The sequence below is a fragment of the Carassius carassius genome, chromosome 1 (assembly GCF_963082965.1).
Source record: "Carassius carassius chromosome 1, fCarCar2.1, whole genome shotgun sequence".
Taxonomy (NCBI): domain Eukaryota; kingdom Metazoa; phylum Chordata; class Actinopteri; order Cypriniformes; family Cyprinidae; genus Carassius; species Carassius carassius.
In genome coordinates this window covers 24,527,941-24,547,452 of record NC_081755.1, presented here as the reverse complement: position 1 = coordinate 24,547,452, position 19,512 = coordinate 24,527,941, and the positions used below count along the sequence as shown (strand labels likewise).

The 19,512-nt window shown below is 37.8% G+C and overlaps 1 protein-coding gene across 4 annotated transcripts in view; it reads right to left on the bottom strand.

The window, feature by feature from the left end:
- Positions 1–221: 221 nt before the first annotated feature.
- Positions 222–19,512, bottom strand: part of mrtfaa (myocardin related transcription factor Aa) — a 45,045-nt gene continuing 25,754 nt past the window's right edge. Inside the window, exons 6-16 of one of the 4 annotated variants that reach the window (XM_059552469.1) lie at positions 16,699–16,868; positions 15,581–15,694; positions 15,221–15,471; positions 14,332–14,500; positions 13,843–14,226; positions 11,420–11,962; positions 10,316–10,495; positions 10,107–10,223; positions 9,470–9,619; positions 1,499–1,556; positions 222–1,414 (exon numbers count right to left, since the gene is read on the bottom strand). In XM_059552469.1, coding sequence (XP_059408452.1) covers positions 882–1,414; positions 1,499–1,556; positions 9,470–9,619; positions 10,107–10,223; positions 10,316–10,495; positions 11,420–11,962; positions 13,843–14,226; positions 14,332–14,500; positions 15,221–15,471; positions 15,581–15,694; positions 16,699–16,868 — 2,669 coding nt within the window. In that variant the 3' untranslated portion in view covers positions 222–881. The remainder of the gene's footprint in view (positions 1,415–1,498; positions 1,557–9,469; positions 9,620–10,106; positions 10,224–10,315; positions 10,496–11,419; positions 11,963–13,842; positions 14,227–14,331; positions 14,501–15,220; positions 15,472–15,580; positions 15,695–16,698; positions 16,869–19,512) is intronic. The other 3 variants (XM_059552477.1, XM_059552487.1, XM_059552496.1) reach the window with 3 other exon arrangements.

Genomic DNA, 19,512 nt, shown 5'->3' with positions numbered 1-19,512 from the left:
GTTGCAATGCTAGGAAATGCTAACAAAAATAAGGTCTGAATGGCTTGTCTTTCCATAATGGGAAAAAAGTAGCATAGTCCAGTTATTGTATTATATTTCAATTAAACATTGAATAGCTTACAGGCTATCTATATAGCCATAAAATAATATTTTGGCACAATGTTGAACATTAGTAGCTGTGGATTCATGTACTGTTGGCTTATGCTATGAACTTTTTAGCAACATTGGCTCAATAATATAAATGGTAAAATCCAGGTGTATGTTTCAAAGCTATTGAGTTATGTATAAGTCTACCAGCTATTTTTGGTAAAGCAGGTAAATTCTGAAAACCTATTCCTGCAGCATAATCAAATTTAAAGGTGAATGAAACTCAAAAGCTGCACTTAGTGAATTGATTTGCTAAAACGGATGCAAAATCAGGGTATATTGCTTGAACGTATGGATATTTCCATAAGCACACAAACATCACAGATACATTTGAAGGACTCCATCATCTGGAACGCATCTCGTTTAAAGGGTCATTAATAAAAGAGCAATTCATGTATTTGAAATGATAAAAACACAAAAATATCTTGTTCTAATATCCAAATGTGAAAATCGAAGTGTTTCAGATGAACAAACCACACCCAGATAAAAACGATATGTAAACGGCTCTTTGACGTGTGTGCTGTCAGGGGTGTGAGCATTTATGCAAGCTAAGGTGAAGGATAAAGTCTGTCAATATGTAACATAATCCAATTTAAGTTAGTATTTTGAAAATCCATACTTGAGTCCAAACGGGAAAAGTCACTGGTGGAAACAAGTATAAACTGTACTATGTGAAGGAAGCTAATCCACAATAGGCCCTTCCCAAAATACTGCAGTCTGCGATATCCCATGAGCTAAAGGCTGGACCAATTCATATCAGAAGTGTCCAAAAAGTCTGTGGAAAATAAGCTAGAGGAGCTGTGTCCATTCATATGTACCATCCCAGGCCCCTCCCCTCCAGTCCCGCCCATTCCGAGCTCCAGCCAATCCATAGAGTCGGGGGCGGAGTCTATCAAATCTAAAGGCGAGTGACTGGAAAAGCTCATGTCACATGTATCCATTGGGGAACGTGGGTGGTCTAGGATACTCGGTGTGCTGAGCATTTGGTTGTGGAGGTCAACAATTAGCGTCGTCGGTCCTCCTGGCTCCACTCCCAGCAAAGGTTTGCCAGTAGTGCTTTCCAGGAAGTCTTCAAGACGCCCACTTCCTGGGTTACAGCTGCTGTGCGTCTTAACTGAAGGAGGCTGAGGTTCTAAAATTAAAGTTTTGAGGGGCATATCAGGAGGACGGGAAAGACTGAGAGAGGAGGAGCTTGAGGAAAGAGGCGTGTTCGGCCGAAGCCTTTCGAGAACAGGATCAGGTGCAGCTTTGAAATTCTCAGAGATTTCTGTAGGATGCAGGAAACAAAGAGTGTGAGTAGCTATACACTTCTCTCATCTAATAAAAATAAAAATCATTAAAAAAAAATCACCTCCACGCTGAATTAGGATGTCAAACAGGTCGTCTACCTGCTGATGGCAGCCATTCTCCTGCAAGAACATCAACATCATTAGACACTAGGATCTCGTTCAATAATCAGATCTGGGATCTGCTCCCCGAAATCCATGAAATGACTCAAATGAAATGGGAAAGCAAACCCAAAATCAGTCCCAAGTGGTGACAAATCATGGATTTCAACTCAACTTAATGGTCAGAAGCATTAATATGAAAAGAAAACCAGTTAATCTTGCAGGGGAACAATAGAAGTTCAACAGAAGACGGAAGAGAGATGGAGGATGAGACGGTACCTGATGACAAAGAGCTATGGGCGAACACAAGGTGGAAGGAGAGAGCAAAGCATTTATTTATATTTATTCTATTTATATCACAGACCTATAAATCCGTACTCCACTAACAGAAATCTGTGCCATATAGCAGTCTAGACACCACTCTTATTAGAATTCCTGCCTCGTATGACATAGATTTTGTTATTACGTTTAAGAAAAGATTCTTGCAGGCCCCAAGACAGTCTTTACATAGAGTACAGACACAAACACAAGCTCTGCTCCAAAACCCTTTTTTGTAACTCTTTTCAGCTTTGCACAGTCAACAGTTCTTAATCTTAGGTGTTTCGGAGATCTCTTTGGCTCGAGGCATGCTTCACATCAGGCAGTGTTTCTTGCGGAGAGCAAACTCCAAATTTGTAAGTGTTTTTGAATGGACTCCAGGTTATTCGTGACTCTGGTTAGCCTCTTGGGAAGACGTTAGACAAGGGAATCGATTGTTTTTCTAGTCTGCACTGTGAATGTTTACAAGATTTGCACGTAAATCACACTACTTTTTTAAAAGTTTGGGGTTGGTAAGTTTTTTTAACCCTTGTGGATTGTTCAAATTCACTACCCTTTCGAGTTGTTCGGGATGAAAACATCCACTCAATTAAACTGCTGTAAAAATTTATCAGATTCATATTTTTTTTCTATTATTTTTTGCATAAATCTGTTAATCAACCTCAGTCCTGATCAAAACTACCAAATGTTTTTAAAAATCCAAGATTTTAACTCTTTAATTGCCAAGTTCATAAATGATGTCACTGATTTGGGGGGAAAAACACACAAAATGACTTATTTTCAATATAAAAGTAATTGTGGCTGGATTTTTTTTTTTACTTTTTATAACAGTCTTGGGCATGTCAAAGATTAGTAGCAGCATTGGCTTTGATGCATTTTTAGTTTTTGTGCAACATTAGATTTAATTTTTTTCTCCCTAATTTGTTGTTGGTGGCTGTTTTTGCCCCATTGACTTCCATTATAACGACATTTTTTGATTGCAAAGCCATGACACCATGTAATCATGCATTTCTTGATTGTTTGTGGTTTTCCCTTTCGGGAAGAGGTAAAATTTGTTAATTTTACAGTTGATCACTAGGTGGGACCATTAACCCTTTAGATAGGCCTGTGCAAAAAAAGGCTTAGTTTCTGGCTTGTATATGGCGTTATATGGAGTATAACAGCAAATTATAGTGTTTGTGTGAGATTCTTGATTGTTGGTGGTTTTCCCTGTTGGGAAGAGGTAACATTTGTTATTTTTACAGTTGATCACTAGGTGGGACCATTAACCATTCAGATAGGCCTGTGCAAAAAAAGCTTAGTTTCTGACTTGTATATGAAGCTATATGGAGTATAACAGCATATTATATTGAGTGTGTATGTGTGTGTGTGTGTGAGAAAGAGAGAGAGAGTGTGTGTGAGAGAGACCTTTGCGCACTTACCTTAATGTATTTCAGAAAATCACAATGTACACCTCAGCTCTTAGAACTACATGGAGTAAACAAAAGTGTATTTATGCACCTGCTGCCTTTTAATGGTGGTGAAAGTATTCGGTTGTTAAATGATGACGTAAGAAGCGCTGTTTCCGGGTCCAGGCCTCAACTTGCTTCACTTGAGAATATGACCTCAGCAGCCGTTTATGAGCACTGTTTATTCATATTGATAATTTAAGTTGAACGCTTTCAAACTTACGATATACACTACAGTCTCCGTGCTCACAGCGTCCCAAACACAAATAATTTATATATATTTTTTTTATATTTATATTTTCATTGTCTGGCTATTTGGTACTTCGGTATGGAGTTAAAGGTTAATATTATAACTTTTTCGCTAGTATTCTATCACATTGTGAGTTTATATTAGCACCTTTTGTTGTTTTCTCGTGGTAACTGATAGAGCGTTTGGACACGGAAGTGCTGCTACGTGACGTCAGACTTAACAAGCGAATGGACTAAACCAAAGCAAAGTACGTGGATTTAAACACATGCATGCCATCGTGCTGGATATTTAATGGTGAGAAGAGCAACACGAGAAAGGGCTTGACTTGTACCAAAGTTTTAGAAATGATTATTTAGCGTGACCCCTCCAGCGAGCTGCAGCTCATTTGAAGTTGGTATTGCATTTTGGTTCATAATACATTATGTTCATAAATTTGATGCGAAGTAGATTTTTTTTACAGGATTTTAAGGTTTTAAACTGGCTTTACCATAAAGAAAAGAGGAGCATTTCACATATAGGCCATCTGTACTTTTCACCATCAAAAGGAAGCAGGTGCATAAACACACTTCTTTTTTTATTGTTTACTCCATGTAGTTCTGAGAGCATGAGGTGCATATTTTGATTTTTTCAGATACTGTACATCAAGGTAAGTGCACAAAGGTCTCTCTCACACCCTCTCTTTCTCTCTCTCTCTCTCTCTCCATCTATCACACACACACACTATAATTTGCTATTATACTCCATATTACTCCATACAAGCCAGAAACTAAGCCTTTTTTTGCCCAGGCCTATCTAAAGGGTTAATGGTCCCACCTAGTGATCAACTGTAAAAAATAACAAATGTTACCTCTTCCCAACAGGGAAAACCACCAACAATCAAGAATCTCACACACACACAAACACTATAATTTGCTGTTATACTCCATATACAAGCCAGAAACCAAGCCTTTTTTTGCACAGCCTATTTAAAGGGTTAATGGTCCCACCTAGTGATCAACTGTAAAAATACATTTTTTTACGTCTTTCCAAAAGTGAAAACCACAAACAATCAAGAATGCATGATTATAAGGTGTCATGGCTTTGCAATCAAAAAAATGTCGTTATAATGGAAGTCAATGGGGCAAAAACAGCCACCAACAACAAATTAGGGAGAAAAAAATTTAAATCTAATGCTGCACAAAAAATAACAATGCATCAAAGCCAATTTTGCTACTAATCTTTGACATGCCCAAGACTGTGATAAAAGGTAAAAAGAAATCCAGTCCACAATCACTTTTTATATTGAAAATATGTAATTTTGTGTGTTTTTTTTCCCAAATCAGTGACATCATTTATGAACTTGGTAATTAAAAAGTTAAAATCTTGGAATTTTTTAAAACATTTGGTAGTTTTGATCAGGACTGAGGTTGATTAATAGATTTATGCAAAAAAAAAATTGAAAAAATATTTATCTGATAGATTTTTACAGCAGTTTAATTTAGGGATGGGCGTTTTCCACAAATATGACATTCAAATATTTGAGCTCACAAAAAACGAATATTCGAATATTCGTTTATTTAAATTAAGTTTAATGAGTCAGACTTTATTTTTCAGCAACATTTGTTTTCGTCATTTTAAACAAGCTTACAATAAGCTTGAACATTACACATCGTGTTTTGTAGCTGAAAACCTTTAACAATGCGTGCAAACAAACAAAAGTACAGATTAAAAGCAAAAAAAAAAAAAAGTGAACAAAGAAAAAACGTAAAGCAGCCTGCAGCAATTAGGCTATTGTACAGAATGTAGCCTACACTTAACTTTTAAACTGTCAGCAAATCTTTTTTGCTTTTTTTTCTATTGTTTCAAATGTTCTTGTTAAGAAATACGGGCATGTAAACATGATTGGGGGAAAGTCGGCTCCTTAGTCTGTTAACAATAAGGCCGGCCGCGGAGAAAACGCGCTCTGACGGCACAGACATTGGCGGGACTCACAAATAACGGTGTGCTAAGCGAATAAGTTTTGTGAAGCGCTTCGCGCTTCTCGTTTCACCACTGAATGGGATCCTCATCTGGTGGAATACATGGCTCCAGCAAGTACTGTTCCCACTCGTCTCGGCTGGACTCTCTGTAATCATCGCTGGAGAACTTTCCAACGAGTGGGCATTGCATCTTCATCGTGGCGACTGCATCCGCACCACTCGCATTAAGGAAAATGTTTTGATAATGTTCAAAAAAGTTTTTTTTTCTTACTTCTCTCATGTTTTCATCGAGAAACCTGAGATGTTTGTGCCGAGGGTCTAGGGCAGACGCGAGAAGAGGAGTTTTCACTGCATTCTCCAAGTTAGCGGTGTTTATTCGTTGCTTGAGAGATGCTGCAACAATGTTCTTGGATCACTTTCTGTGATTCTCCACGGCATATTTGAAGTACTAGAAGACCGCAGTTCTTTTAGGGGGCGTTCACATATCGCGTCTTTTCCAATATGCTCAAGTTCGTTATTTCCAATGTAGGCGCGCGGTATGCGCTCATAATGGAAGCGACGCGGTTGCGATGCGCACGCGGTGCGACGCGGTCCCGTTTTTTTTTCAGGCGCGTCCGAACAGCATCGAGTTAAAAACATCTCAACTTTCAGAATGCCGCAAGCGCACCGCAGGTCATGTGACAAGAACTAAACATTCAGCTTCATCCTTTCCCTTAACAACGTTGAAAGCTCAGCCAAGATGAAGGAACAGCTGATCATAGCTGTATATGGATTGCCATTTTGAAATAAATTTAGTAGCAGAGCTACTGAAAGCGATTTTTTTTGTGTGCTGCAAATCCATTTATCCTTTGCTGAAATTTCCTCGTCTTCATGGAGAGAACGCGTCGCCTCAGGAGCGCTTCTACCCGAGCGCTTTGGAAAGAAGGAGAAAGCGGCGCGCATAGCCTTTTCCACGCCTTATTAGGCGCGATATGTGAATGGCCCCTTAATCATTCATTCATTATTTTTTGCTTGCATACACCTTCAAATATGCCGTGGAGAATCACAGAAAGTGACCAAATTAGGTTTTATTGTGAACTTTTTTTTTTTTTGCGAAATTCGAATATCATTTTTATTTATCGAATAATTACACATCCCTAGTTTAATTTAGTGGATGCTTTCATCCACGAACATCCCGAAAGGGTAGTGAATTTGCCCACAGTGTACCGTTGAGTTTTTGAAAAATTTCAAAGCATTTTCCCAAAATATGGGTCAAAATAAGATTTGTCACCAAAAATCATTCAATTAGCTCAAACACAGAGAAAGTTGTGGCCAAAATAAGACTCAACTTTACCCCCTAGTGGACGAAAACGTCCCCAACAACGCACAAGGGTTAAATGTCTTTGAAAGAAGTCTCTTATGGCGCCGATTTCTTATGGAAAGATGGCGCTGATGTCTTTGGCATGCGGTCTGCAGACCGCCTTGTTGCTATCTCTTGTACCTGCTATGTTTTTATATATGTCTCATTTAGTTTTATATTGTAATGCTATATTGGTCTATGACCGTTTATCACTTTTAAACATCCGTAGCACGGTCACTGCCTGGCCTAACGTTAGGTGCGATGTTTGTGGACCGCGTTTCGAGCTTCCACCCTGTCCATCTCTCCTCCCTGCATACCTTTGCCAGCTCCAGGTCGATCTACCACGCCGGAGACGCCGGAGAAGGCGCGGCAAACGTGGAGGCATCGCTGTACGACTCAGATCGGCCCTCTTGCCGGTTCGCCATCCGCGGCTCGCCTTGCTTCGGCGGGGATCTGAGTTTGCGCGCAGCTTTACTGCTGGCCACTCTTCCCTGGATGGCCCTCTTCGATGGCTGCGCCCTACTATACCCGGATTCCTCTCTGCACCTGCTCGGATTTACAGTCACCCTGGCCGTGGCAAATAATGGACACAGTTGGACCGGGCCTGTTACTTTTAATTAACAAATGCCTGTCAACTGGTTCCTTCCCTAACAGTCTGAAAGTTGCTGTGGTGACGCCATATCTTAAAAAAACTAATCTCGATCCTTCTACTCTTTCTAACTATCTTCCTATTTCTAATCTACCTTTTATTTTGAAGATCCTTGAGAGAGTTGTACTGGTTCAACTACAATCATACTTATCCGCAAATTCTCTCCATGAAACATTTCAATCTGGTTTTAAAGCTCTACACAGTACTGAATCTGCTCTTTTAAGAGTGTCAAGTGATATTTTCACTGAAACTGACTCTGGGAAATCAATGGCCTTAGTCTAATTAGATTTGAGTTCTGCTTTTGACTTAGTTGATCATGAGGTCCTGTTGCGACGTCTGGAGACATCCGTGAGTTTTCGAGGCGTTGTCTTACAGTGGTTCTGCTCTTATCTAAACAATAGATGTTTTAGTGACCGTATTGGTCATCAATCCTCCACTAGTGTACCTCTGAACTGCGGAGTCCCACAGGGATCAATCCTCGGCCCCATATTGTTTATTCTGTATCTGTTACCTCTGGCTTCCATCTTTAATAAATATGAAGTATCCTTCCATTTGTATGCTGACGATACTCAGATTTATTTTCCTTTAAAACATAATGATAAAAATGGTCTACAACCCTTGTTTGCCTGTTTAAGTGATCTTAAACTTTGGCTTTCAAGTAACTTTTTAAACCTAAACGAAAATAAAACCGAAATAATTATCTTCGGGCCCAAGGAAAACTGTGTGTTTGATGTTGAGCGTGGTTCTCTCGCACCGTATGAAACCCACTGCGCAAGAAATTTGGCCTTTCTGTTTGACCACAACTTAAAATTTGAGAAACAGATCAGTGCTGTTGTAAAGTCATGCTTTTTTCAGCTTCGCCAACTCTCTAAAGTGACACCATTTTTAACTCAGAGTAATCTTCAAATAGTGACTCACGCATTCGTAACATCACGACTAGACTACTGTAATTCACTTTACTTTGATCTCAGTCTTCTCTCTCTCGCCTACAGCTAGTGCAAAACGCAGCAGCTAGACTCCTCGCTGGGAAACGCAAGTATGAGTTGATCACCCCTATCTTATTCAAACTCCATTGGCTACCTGTTAAATTCAGATTTGATTTTAAAATTTTACTTTTTGTGTACAAAGCTCTTAACAATTTGGCCCCTCAGTACCTGACTGATCTGCTCTGTCCGTACACTCCTTCTCGTACTTTGAGATCCAGCGATCACTGTCTTCTCATCGTGCCTAGATCCAGGCTTAAAAAACGAGGCGACCGTGCTTTTGCGACTGCAGGCCCAAAACTTTGGAACAGTCTGCCTCTCTATATCAGACTGGCTCCTTCAGTTTCCATCTTCAAATCTTCTTTAAAGACTTTTTTGTTTTCTCTTGCTTTTGATGCTCATTGATTCTGATACGATATGATATGATGTTTCTTTTGTCCTGTACTGCTCTGCATTTTATTCTCTGCTATGTACAGCACTTTGGTCAGCCTTGGTTGTTTTTTAAATGTGCTTTATAAATAAATATTGTATTGTATTGTACTGTATTATGCTCACCAAGGCTACATTTATTTGATCATAAATACAGTAAAGATAGTAAAATGGCAATATAAAAGAACAATTTAAAATGTAATGTATTCCAGTGATGCAAAGCTGAATTTTTGGTCACTCCAGTCTTCAGTGACACATGGTCCTTCAGAAATCATTGTAGTATTCTGATCTGAGACAGTCCTTATTACTATCAATGTTTAAAACACTTGTGCCGGTTATTTCTGGTACCCAAACCTTTGTAGCATTTTGTTAATTATGTGATTAAGCCGAACAGCTGATTTAATGCAAAAATTCTGTTTTTCCAAAGGGTTCACATACTTTTTCCACATTGAAACGTCTCTTCACAACAATGTACATTGCAAGGTACAATAATGTAAATGATGTTTAGCACACCAGGTTTTGGAACAGAATTTTAGCGTGTACACAAACCAAACACTTACGGTATTGTTGTTGGGAGATGAGGGGACGGCTTCAGTGTTGTTCATGGAATCCACTGGAGAGAGGAATGGATGGATATTGGCTGGTGATGAGATGGACGTGCAGCTTGATGCTTTGTAATTGGTCGTCACATTTAGGTCTGGCTTTAGTGCCTGTCAAAGTAAAAACATGCATCTCAATTAGTCCCAATGTTAATGGGCTAACAGCCCATGCCTGCAGCCCTCATTTGAACACCAGTGACAGTGATTAGTCATTAACATTTTAATAAGTGGGTTTAAAAGTCTCATAACCGTGTTCAATGTCTTGTCAGAAATAAGTGATGTTGCTTTATACATATCATTAACTTATATGGAGGAATGAAGGCAATTTTCTGCAAAAAGTCCTTCACTATTATCTATCATAGAGTCTCAATTAACATTAACAGCTTGAAGAATGAATGTGGCTATTGAACCAGAAGTAATACCAGCTAAGACATCTTTTTCTCCTTTCATTATTTGATCAGACTGACAGAATTTGAGACATTTTTGCATAAAATAATACGGTCATGTATGTATTCCACATTCAAATTGTATTCTGTTTCACACACAAAAAAATACAAAAAAGTGTAAAAACACAGCAATAAAGTGTTTTTTTACTAACCTTTTTGATTGGCTGTTTCAAAATGACGGTTTGTATGGGCTGTTCTGATTGGTTGTTTTTGTTAAGGAATTCAGTCACGGATTGGTTGGTAAACATGGTGGGTGTAGACTGCAGTCTCTGAAAACGACATAAACATCAATGATTACATGATAATTGTATAGATTTGACATCTCTAAGCACCAGGGCACAAGTTTAATCTGGTTGCTCACTTTGCCCTGGGAGCGGCGGCCTCTGGCAGATGCCTCTGTGTTTTGATTCGACAGTGTTAGCAGGAACTGGTTGCCATTGCTGTCGGTCACTATGTTGGGGGTGGAGCTTGAGTTCAGTACATCCACTGGGAATGAAGAAACAAGACTTGACTGCTGGTTGGTAAGTGCTTGAGGCAACTGCTGGAAAAATGGAAAAGAAGAAAGGTTAGCGATTTTCCATTACAATAAAAGTTCAACGTCTACTACTGCTGTGCCACAAACATAACCCCAGGAGGCTGTGATGCAGTGCTAGGGTGTCAAGGGAGATGTTCTGATCTGATCATTTTTCTCCTAAAAGTACTCTGAAAATACAGTGACAACCAGGGTTGCCAGGTCTCCAGAACAAATGGTACTGAAAACTGACTAAATCACATCCCAAACTAGGCGACTCGCATTCCTGGGGAAAATGGCATAAAAATTGCAACAAAATCACTCAAAATCATGTTCCGGGTAGTCAAAACCTCCTAAAAAAACAACAACCTGTGGCATCAGTATAAGAGTAGTCCAATTCCACCAGAAAAAGTAAACTCATTGGTGTTTTTAATTTTCTAAAATATTTACATTTACATTTTATTTGTAATTTTGTTACGCATTTGTCATTTGTTAGTTTTTTCTTTTTTTTTTAAGATTTATTTTTGGCATTTTAGTCTTTATTATGACAGGCCAGTGCAGAGAAGACAGTAAGCGAAGTGGGACAGAGACGGGATCGGGAAAGTTTCTTGAGTAGGAACTTGAACTGCCCACAAGGCTACTGGCACCAACTTTTATGATTTATTATTATTTTTTTTTAGTTTTTATTCATTTCCAGTAATTTTAGCGTGTAAAAATTTAGTTGCCAAGGCAGAATTTTTCAACAAGTTTTTCATCTAATATTTTTTATTTAATTAAAAGGAAAATTGTTAGCAGTTTAAACTTTGAGAAACTGGGTCCTTCGTGAAGGGATCATGACTCAAAGCAGGAACCGGTCAGGATTTAGTTTTGGAACAGTTTTTTTTCAATTACTCTAATTAGATGACAGTGTTAACGGTTCATATGATTAATCTCAAAAAAGGAAATTGTACGGACTTGTTTTTGTAGGTTGTGCTGCTGTTTTTGGGTTTTCCTCTTCCTCTGATGTACTTGTTGCTGCAGGTTGTGCTGATTCTGTTGCATTATGAGCTGCTGCTGGTCCTGCTCCAGCTCTACTGCAACCGCCGTCCTGTGCTGCTGCATCGGTCCTGTCTGCAGGAACACCTGTGGCTCTGTCTCCATCTCACTGTCTTCTATCACCTCTATGACCTCCTCTTTAATGGCCGCTCTGATCAGCTCCATAGTGACACCAGGAAGTTCCTCATTCGCTCGGACCGCAGTGCCGACACGTTTGCCCTTCAGCTGCGAGCGCAGAGATTCGACCAGCTGCTGTTTCTGCAGCAGCATGCGTGTGAGCTCCTGAATGCGCTGGTCCTTCTCCTGCAGCATCTGGTCCTTGTCTACAGGGAGCGCTGCAGACTGGGACACCAGACAGCAGGAGGAAGGAGACGTCCGGCTGCCGGGCTCCTCTTTAATGCAGACCGTGGAAGGGAGAGGAGGAGAAGGTTGCAAGGAGAGCTGGGTAAGAGGAGAGGTCACCTGAAAGGGACAGGAATGGCAAAAACATAAATATTAAGAGCTTTTCAGAATTTACTCTAAGTACTAAGTAAATAGCTAGAGTAAATAATTGCATACATGTAATAAATCCTACATTGCATGCATAATCAACAGTCTACACTAGAAGCAGCTGATATACTGATATACCTACATGTAGGTTTGCTTAAACATACAAAAAAGAAATAACTAATTGCTATTAGGGATGTAACGATTAACCGCAAGCCGGTTGAAAATCGATTCAAATATTTGACGTTTCAAATCGGTTGTTAAGCAACTCGCGATTCATTTAGGGGTAGGAGTTTATATGAATGCATGTCTGAAGGGAACTTATGGTCTTTAGAAAAGTTTAGGTGGTATTTTTTTTTTTCATCTTGCCTTTGTAATAATCCATATTAAAGTTCATAACTGCAGCGCTGCTTTGTTTACAGCAGAAACCAAGGAAATGCTTTAAGCGCCACCTGCTGGCAGAGAGTGAATCTGTGTGTCTTTCAGCTCACAAAACTGAAGTACTGGGTTTGCTTAAAATTTCGAAATTATACTATCTAATTTAGATTAAAAACTGCTCATGTTGCATGTATGCAGCATCTTTGTTTGGATCCTGATTAAAATCCAGTGGTTGCCTCTAATTTTAAATGGGAAGAGCACAGACAAAACCTTATTTTGTTTATATGAAGGGATTTATTTTATTTGTGCTACTTATTTATTTGATATGGGGCTCGTTTTCTCCAGAAATGTGCAGTATTTTGTCCAAGCAATAATAAAAGGACACATTTAATTCATACAATTAGATTGTATAATTTGTAATATAATCTATATAATATATAAAATAAAAAACGTGAATTGAATCGTGAGTTAACGAATCATTACATCCCTAATTGCATTTTTTAAATACTATATTATATACAGATTTTTAACCAAATAACCAAATACAAATAACAATCAATTTTAAATTCATATCATACATAGATGTAAAGAATTACTGAATAATATAATTGTATTATTATTATTTGTGTTAATATTATTATTAATATTACAATTAATATTAATTGTATATTAATGTTTTTCTTTAAACATTATTAATAAATTAAATTATGAATTATTAGATCTTCATTTAAAATGAAGTGGAATTTTACTTTTATTTTGCTGAAGTTTAGCCTATTTATCAATTTGAAGTAAACTCCATTTATTTTTATTGATAAAATACTTATTATATTATTATCAATATTTAGACTAACAGATTTTATTTAAAACAAAGATAGCTGAAGTCAAGATTAAATATTATTTTTAAACTACATGTATTTAAATTCTAATATAAATTAATATATTGTTATCAATTTTATAACCACCAGATTTCAACTAATGAAATCTAACGTAACTATTATTTTGATATAATTGATTTCATTAATAATGATTTAAATATTTTTTCAATTTTATTATAATTATGCAACCTGCTGACTTTTTGTGTTTTAAAATATTTAATAAATTATTAGAAATTTTTATTACAGATTTTTAAACAAAACTTCAGCAGGATTTGAATTCCGTTTTACTGTTGCCTAAAGTCTAAACTAATTGTTTAATCATCAATTATCAGACCAAGAGATCTTATTAAAAAAAATGAAGTAGGCAACTGTTTACTGTGCTGAAGTGTAGCCTCAAGCTCACATTGAGTGGTTTGTGGCGAGTGAACACTCAGAGGTGACATGTAGCTCTGACACATGCACCAGCCTCTAGCTGTTGTGGTGCAACACTTCCACAGCAGACACAGGGTAAGCTTATCTGTAAATGCCACTTTTTACACACTTGCACACTTTACCCATTTTTATTCTTTAGACTAGCAGAACAAAAGCATAGGAGACATTTACCATTTCCCCAAAAGCATCCCCATTACAGCTCGCTTCATCTGGGCTCATTCCAGTCGATGAGAGCTCTGAGTGGGCGGGGGAAACCGGAGGGGAGGAGCTTGTGCTTCCAAACTGCATTATCTGAGGCGCTGTCATCTGAGCTCCACCCCTTTCTGCAGAAGCAATGAATGAGAAGGAAGCAACCCCCATACTCCTGTCTGCTGACTGGGAGGAGGAAGAGATTCCTCCCACTACGGGGGCTGCTGGTGTGTTGGTTTTAGGTGTTGCTGGTGTGTAGGTGCCACCGTTCTGCTCGTGAAAATTCTTCAGCCGCTCAATAAGGTCATTTTTGGTGCCTGAGACGGTTAAGCCCCGCACTTTTAACTCCTGCTTCAGCTCTGCCACCTGCAGGAAGTGAAGAGAAAGACAGGATGTGACAGGAGTTCATTATACTCCCAGTCAGTGATCAGTGTTGACATTAAGAGATATTATCATAGCAGGGAATTCAACCTTCAGCTCATCCAGGTTGGGAGGCAGGGGTCCTGATTTAACTCCACCTCCAATCGCAGTGGTCTGCTGATTCTGACCAGTCAGATTAGTGGATGTTGATTGGGGGGGCGTGTCATTTTTGGATGGCGACGGGCAGTTAGCTGAGGCAGGCTGCTGATCAGCAGGAGGCCTAAATAAAGTGTATACACATTTTATTATAATGTTAATTGCATTTAATTTTTTGCATGTCACCTTCACTGGATATTACATGACAGAAAGGTTAAACATTCAACAACATAATATTATGAATTATAAATATAAATTGATATTATAAATATATTTTACTTCTAGGTTGCATTCAATTGATCAAAAGGGACAGTAAAGTCATTTATAAAAGATTACTATTTCACTGTTCTTATGAACTTTATTTATCAAAATAAATATGAAATGGTTTCTACAAAAATTTGAAGCAGCACAGCTGTTTTCAACATTGGCAATAATCAGAAATGTGTCTTGAGCAGCAAATCAGCATATTGGAATGATTTCTGAAGGATCATGTGACACTGAAGACTGGCTGCTCAAAATGTGCATTTTAAAATGTATTAATAGAAAACAGTTATTTAAAACTGTAATAATATTTCACAATATTACTGCTTTAACAATATTTTTGATCAAACGCAGCAAAACAGATTTCATTCATTATTTGTTCAAAAGAAATACAACATTTTTAATAAAAATATACAAGAATACTTAAAATGTAACATAATTGTATAATTCATTATATAAACAATATGCATAGTAATTTGTCATTCTATATGCTATTGTATTGTTTACACACACACACACACACACACACACACACACACACACACACATGTAAACAATACAACAGATCTCTGGCTTATCTTACTTGGGTGGAGCAGGCAGGATGGTGTGGTAGTTGTAGTTTTGCTGCTGTTGGTTGATGATCTGCAGCTGGAGGAAGAGCTGCTGCTGATACAGGAGTTTGGTGTAGGAGGAGTCCAGAAGAGGTGGAGGCTCACGCTCTGGTTTCTGGTCTGGAGGAACATACTGGTGATACTTCAGCTTCTTCACCTTTGGTTTGTTTTCTCTCACCTTCTTAGAGCGCTGAATAGGGCGCTCACTACCCCCTTTACCACCCTAAAAGAGACAAAGACATTAGCATGAAAGAGGATTTATCTTGTGGCATTATGTCACTTGTGCAAAAACTGTATTTCCAGCTGTCCTGGGTGAAATGAGGGACTGTCACCTTTTGTAGTGCAGGAGCTTGCTTGTGGCCTGTTGTTCCATTGGTTAGTTTCTGCTGAGGGGCGGGGCCAGCTGTGTTTGGAAGCGGTGGTGGAGGAGGAGGAGGGGGCGGGACCTAAGAAAATCCAGACAAGCACGTGAACGTGAGGATCTCCATCGTGTTTGTGTGTCTGCATTTAGAAAGCACAGGTGCGTGTGTGTGTGTGTGTGAATGAGACTACAGGACCAAAACATTCAAGTGCGAATGAGTGTGTGTGGCTGTGGAACGAGCTGAATGAGCACTACAAATAATTCAGCGCTCTTGAGAGCTGACGGAGCACAACGAGCTACACCAAAACTTCAAAGAGTGTGTATGTGTGTGTGTGTGTGTGTGTGTGATATTCTGATGATGATAGATTATTAGTTTGCTAACCTTATAGGGGATCTACTTAAACTGCCAAGATTTGTGCAGGTTTAATTAAAAGTTGAGACACTCAATTTACATTCTGCGCATTAAAAGTAAAAAAAAAATTTAGTTAACAAAAATGATACTGACGTCACTAAATTCATTACCTTAGCTGTTAATAATAACTGGTTTAGTTAGTTGAATTTTACATTACCATAAATGATGCATATTTAACAAGAAAGAATGTAGGGTGCAGTGATGCAGAGATTCATCATTCTACTGTATGTATTCATATATTTTAGTTTAAGGTTTATTAATGTTAAGAGCTTTTGATTTTCAATATTTATATTTAGCTTTATTTTCATTTCAGTTTTCATAATTTTAGTACTTAAATTTAAATGAAAATCAGAAGTGTTGCATTGGCAACTATCTGAAATAAGTTAGTTAAATACAAAATATTAATATATAAATCAATAAATAAATAAATCATAAATAATTGATCACATATATTACACTTAGTTAATAAGCTTGATTTCAAATAATGAAACCCTCTAGTGGTTTTCGTGTTAGTTAAGCATGTCAACATTAAATTGTAGCTAAATTCAATACATTTGAAGACTAACCTTTAACAGGGAAGTTAATGTGAATTGAACATTTTACATAAAGTACATTTTTTTTACTTTTAGGTCTAAAAATGATCATTCTTAAAAATGTTTGCAAGTATGCAAACTGACATACGGCACCTGTTTTGGTGTTGTTTCACTGGCCGGTATCTCAGGTGGTAAAGGTAAGTGTCCTTGACCGAGGGGAGAGTCCTGATGAAGGGTCTGCTCGGGGGAGAACGCGTCACTGCTTTCCTCGTCAAACGAAGAGCTCTCCACTTCTACTTTTGGAAACTCCGTCTCTGAGAAACAGAAAGTGAAAAAAGGATGCTTAACATAAAATATTTTCACATTTACTGAAGAAAGTATAAGTGATGTTTACCTATGAAAACCGCACGACCACAAAATATTGATACACAGTTATTCTGAGTGGTTTTTTAGCATGCTACTATGTGATTGCTTACAGACTCAAGTTCTGTTCATTTTACCTTTATTTTTAATTTGCTTGTATTTGCAGGAATTTGATTAGTCAAGTAACAGCCGAGCTCTCCTTAACAAGCTGCATGGATTAAAATATAATTGATCCCCACAGCTCAAACATACTGTATGGGTCTTCTTATACTTCCTTAAATGATAAATTAATTAAATAAATAAATTATATACACACACACACATATATACATATATATATATATATATATATAAACAAATAAATAAATATGAATGAATAAAAAATGTGGTAGAAACAGTAAGTCAGTGATCTTAAATAAGAAAAAAAATAAAGATAAATAAAACACCATGAAAGAAACCTCTGAAACTTTGTAAAACTGAACGTAACTTTTTCAGAAACTATCAAAAATATGCCATTACAAAAGAAGAAAAAAACAATGAAAACGAAAAAAATGAACTCAGTCACACAAATTTAACAGGCTTTTTTAATTTGTGCGACTGACTAGTGTTGGGCGATATGGTCATTTTTTAAATCGTCATATCATCACCCCGTGAGATTGACGATACACAATCTTATCGTGCATGGGTGGAGCAAGAGAGAGACTCTGTTCCGGTGTTTTAAACCGCGCAGGTGCGCGCAAGAGAGAGCCTATGGAATCACCAATATTCGAAAAAATATACTTTCAAACATACTGATAAACTAACGTTAAATATAAAAATACTGTATTTAAAACAGCTAGTTCATATATAGTCGGACGCAACTGTCATATCACGCATCCTGTGGAAGATTTGCCGCATCTGCGCACGGAAGTTATCAGTCAAAATCAGTCAACAGTGAAAATCAATAGTAGATTTCATTTAAAATCCAGCAGTTTAACACTAAAATTAGACATAAATGAACACGTTAAATATAAAGTATTTTTTTTTTTTTTTTAAATATAAAGTATTTAAAACAGGTAAGTTCATATATTTGGAATTGAACTGATGCATCAGTCATACAGCGCTCCGGATCACGCACCTCATGACGAGACCGACGCACCGCCACAGAAACAAGAATGAGATGCATTCTAACATAACTGTGGCTTTAAACTCCATTAGTGAGGGCTCGTTTAATATATCACACATATAAAGGCCGTTCAGAGTACTTGTTAAAGTGCAATGAAATACCTTATATCTGCAGACGATGTATGTCTGTTTGTGGATGGAGATTTTGTAACGGCCGAAACTATGTATTTTGCATGCATCACATTATAATGCGGTGTGCATGAAAATAATAAGGCGGCAGAGCGAACTTATCATCCATAGTGGTTCTCACGTAGTCCTTCTACGTCATCACCACATAGTGTGTTTTATAAGTTAAGTGATCAGTCTTTAAGAGAAGGACTACGTGAGAACCACTATTGATAAGTTCGCTCTGCCGCCGCCTTTTTATTTTGTCTTTACTTTATTTGTAATGCCAAGAAAGAGTTAATCTCTCATGTATGAGAAGAGCGCATTGTCGTGTAGCAGCCATTAAATGTGTGGGACACCAACTCCTCGTTTTCTGTCTCTTTCATTTCATGGATTTAACGAGTTATCCGAGTCAAAGCGGACAACTTCAGCAACTACAGGCTCTAATCCTCCTGTGCTCACGTGCGCACACGGTGTGTGTGTGTGTGTGTGTGTGTGTGTGTATGTGTGTGTGTGTGAAACGCGGTGCTGAAGTGAAATAGCTGGGCAGTTTGATAGCCGAATTATAATAAACAGCCTAATAAATAGTTATTATTATTATAAATCTAATACATTAATATTGTCTTGATCATCGACAGAGAAATCTGCTTATGTCGATATCTTTGACTATCGTCGATACACAATACTATCGTCTATCGGCACAACCCTATGACTGAGTTCATTTTTTTCGTTTTCATTGTTTTTTTCTTCTTTTGTAATGGCATATTTTTGATAGTTTCTGAAAAAGTTATGTTCAGTTTTATAAAGTTTTGTTCATTATTATTGAAACAAATGTAATTCCATATAAACTCCAGTGCATGATATTTATATTTAATTTGAGCGTGTCCTAAGAGCCTGGCGTTATGCCGATAATCATCAATGCTCTAATTAGGATGTTTATGGATTAAAATGGTTTAAGTCGTTCTGTGCAAACGTCTCTCAGCCTTCCTCCCCTGTGCTGCATTGTGTGACGCTGCACAAACTTCACGGTTAATCGACTCATTCCACCACAGAGTGGCGTATTCTCTATGAACACAAGCGTAAATTCCCCTCTTATTAATTTAACCTGGTGTTCGACACGCAGCAATCTCATTACCATAACGCTGCATTAAATGATCACCCCTCTGCACCGCTGCAGGATCGTGGCGGGATATAAATATGAAGATGAATGCACATACACACCGCTAATGAGTACTGGAGAGCTTGTGTATGGATGTAGATTGAGGTTGAAAAAGGGAATGATCCAGAGGAAATGTGAGTGAGAGGAATATAAATGCGAATGTTAGT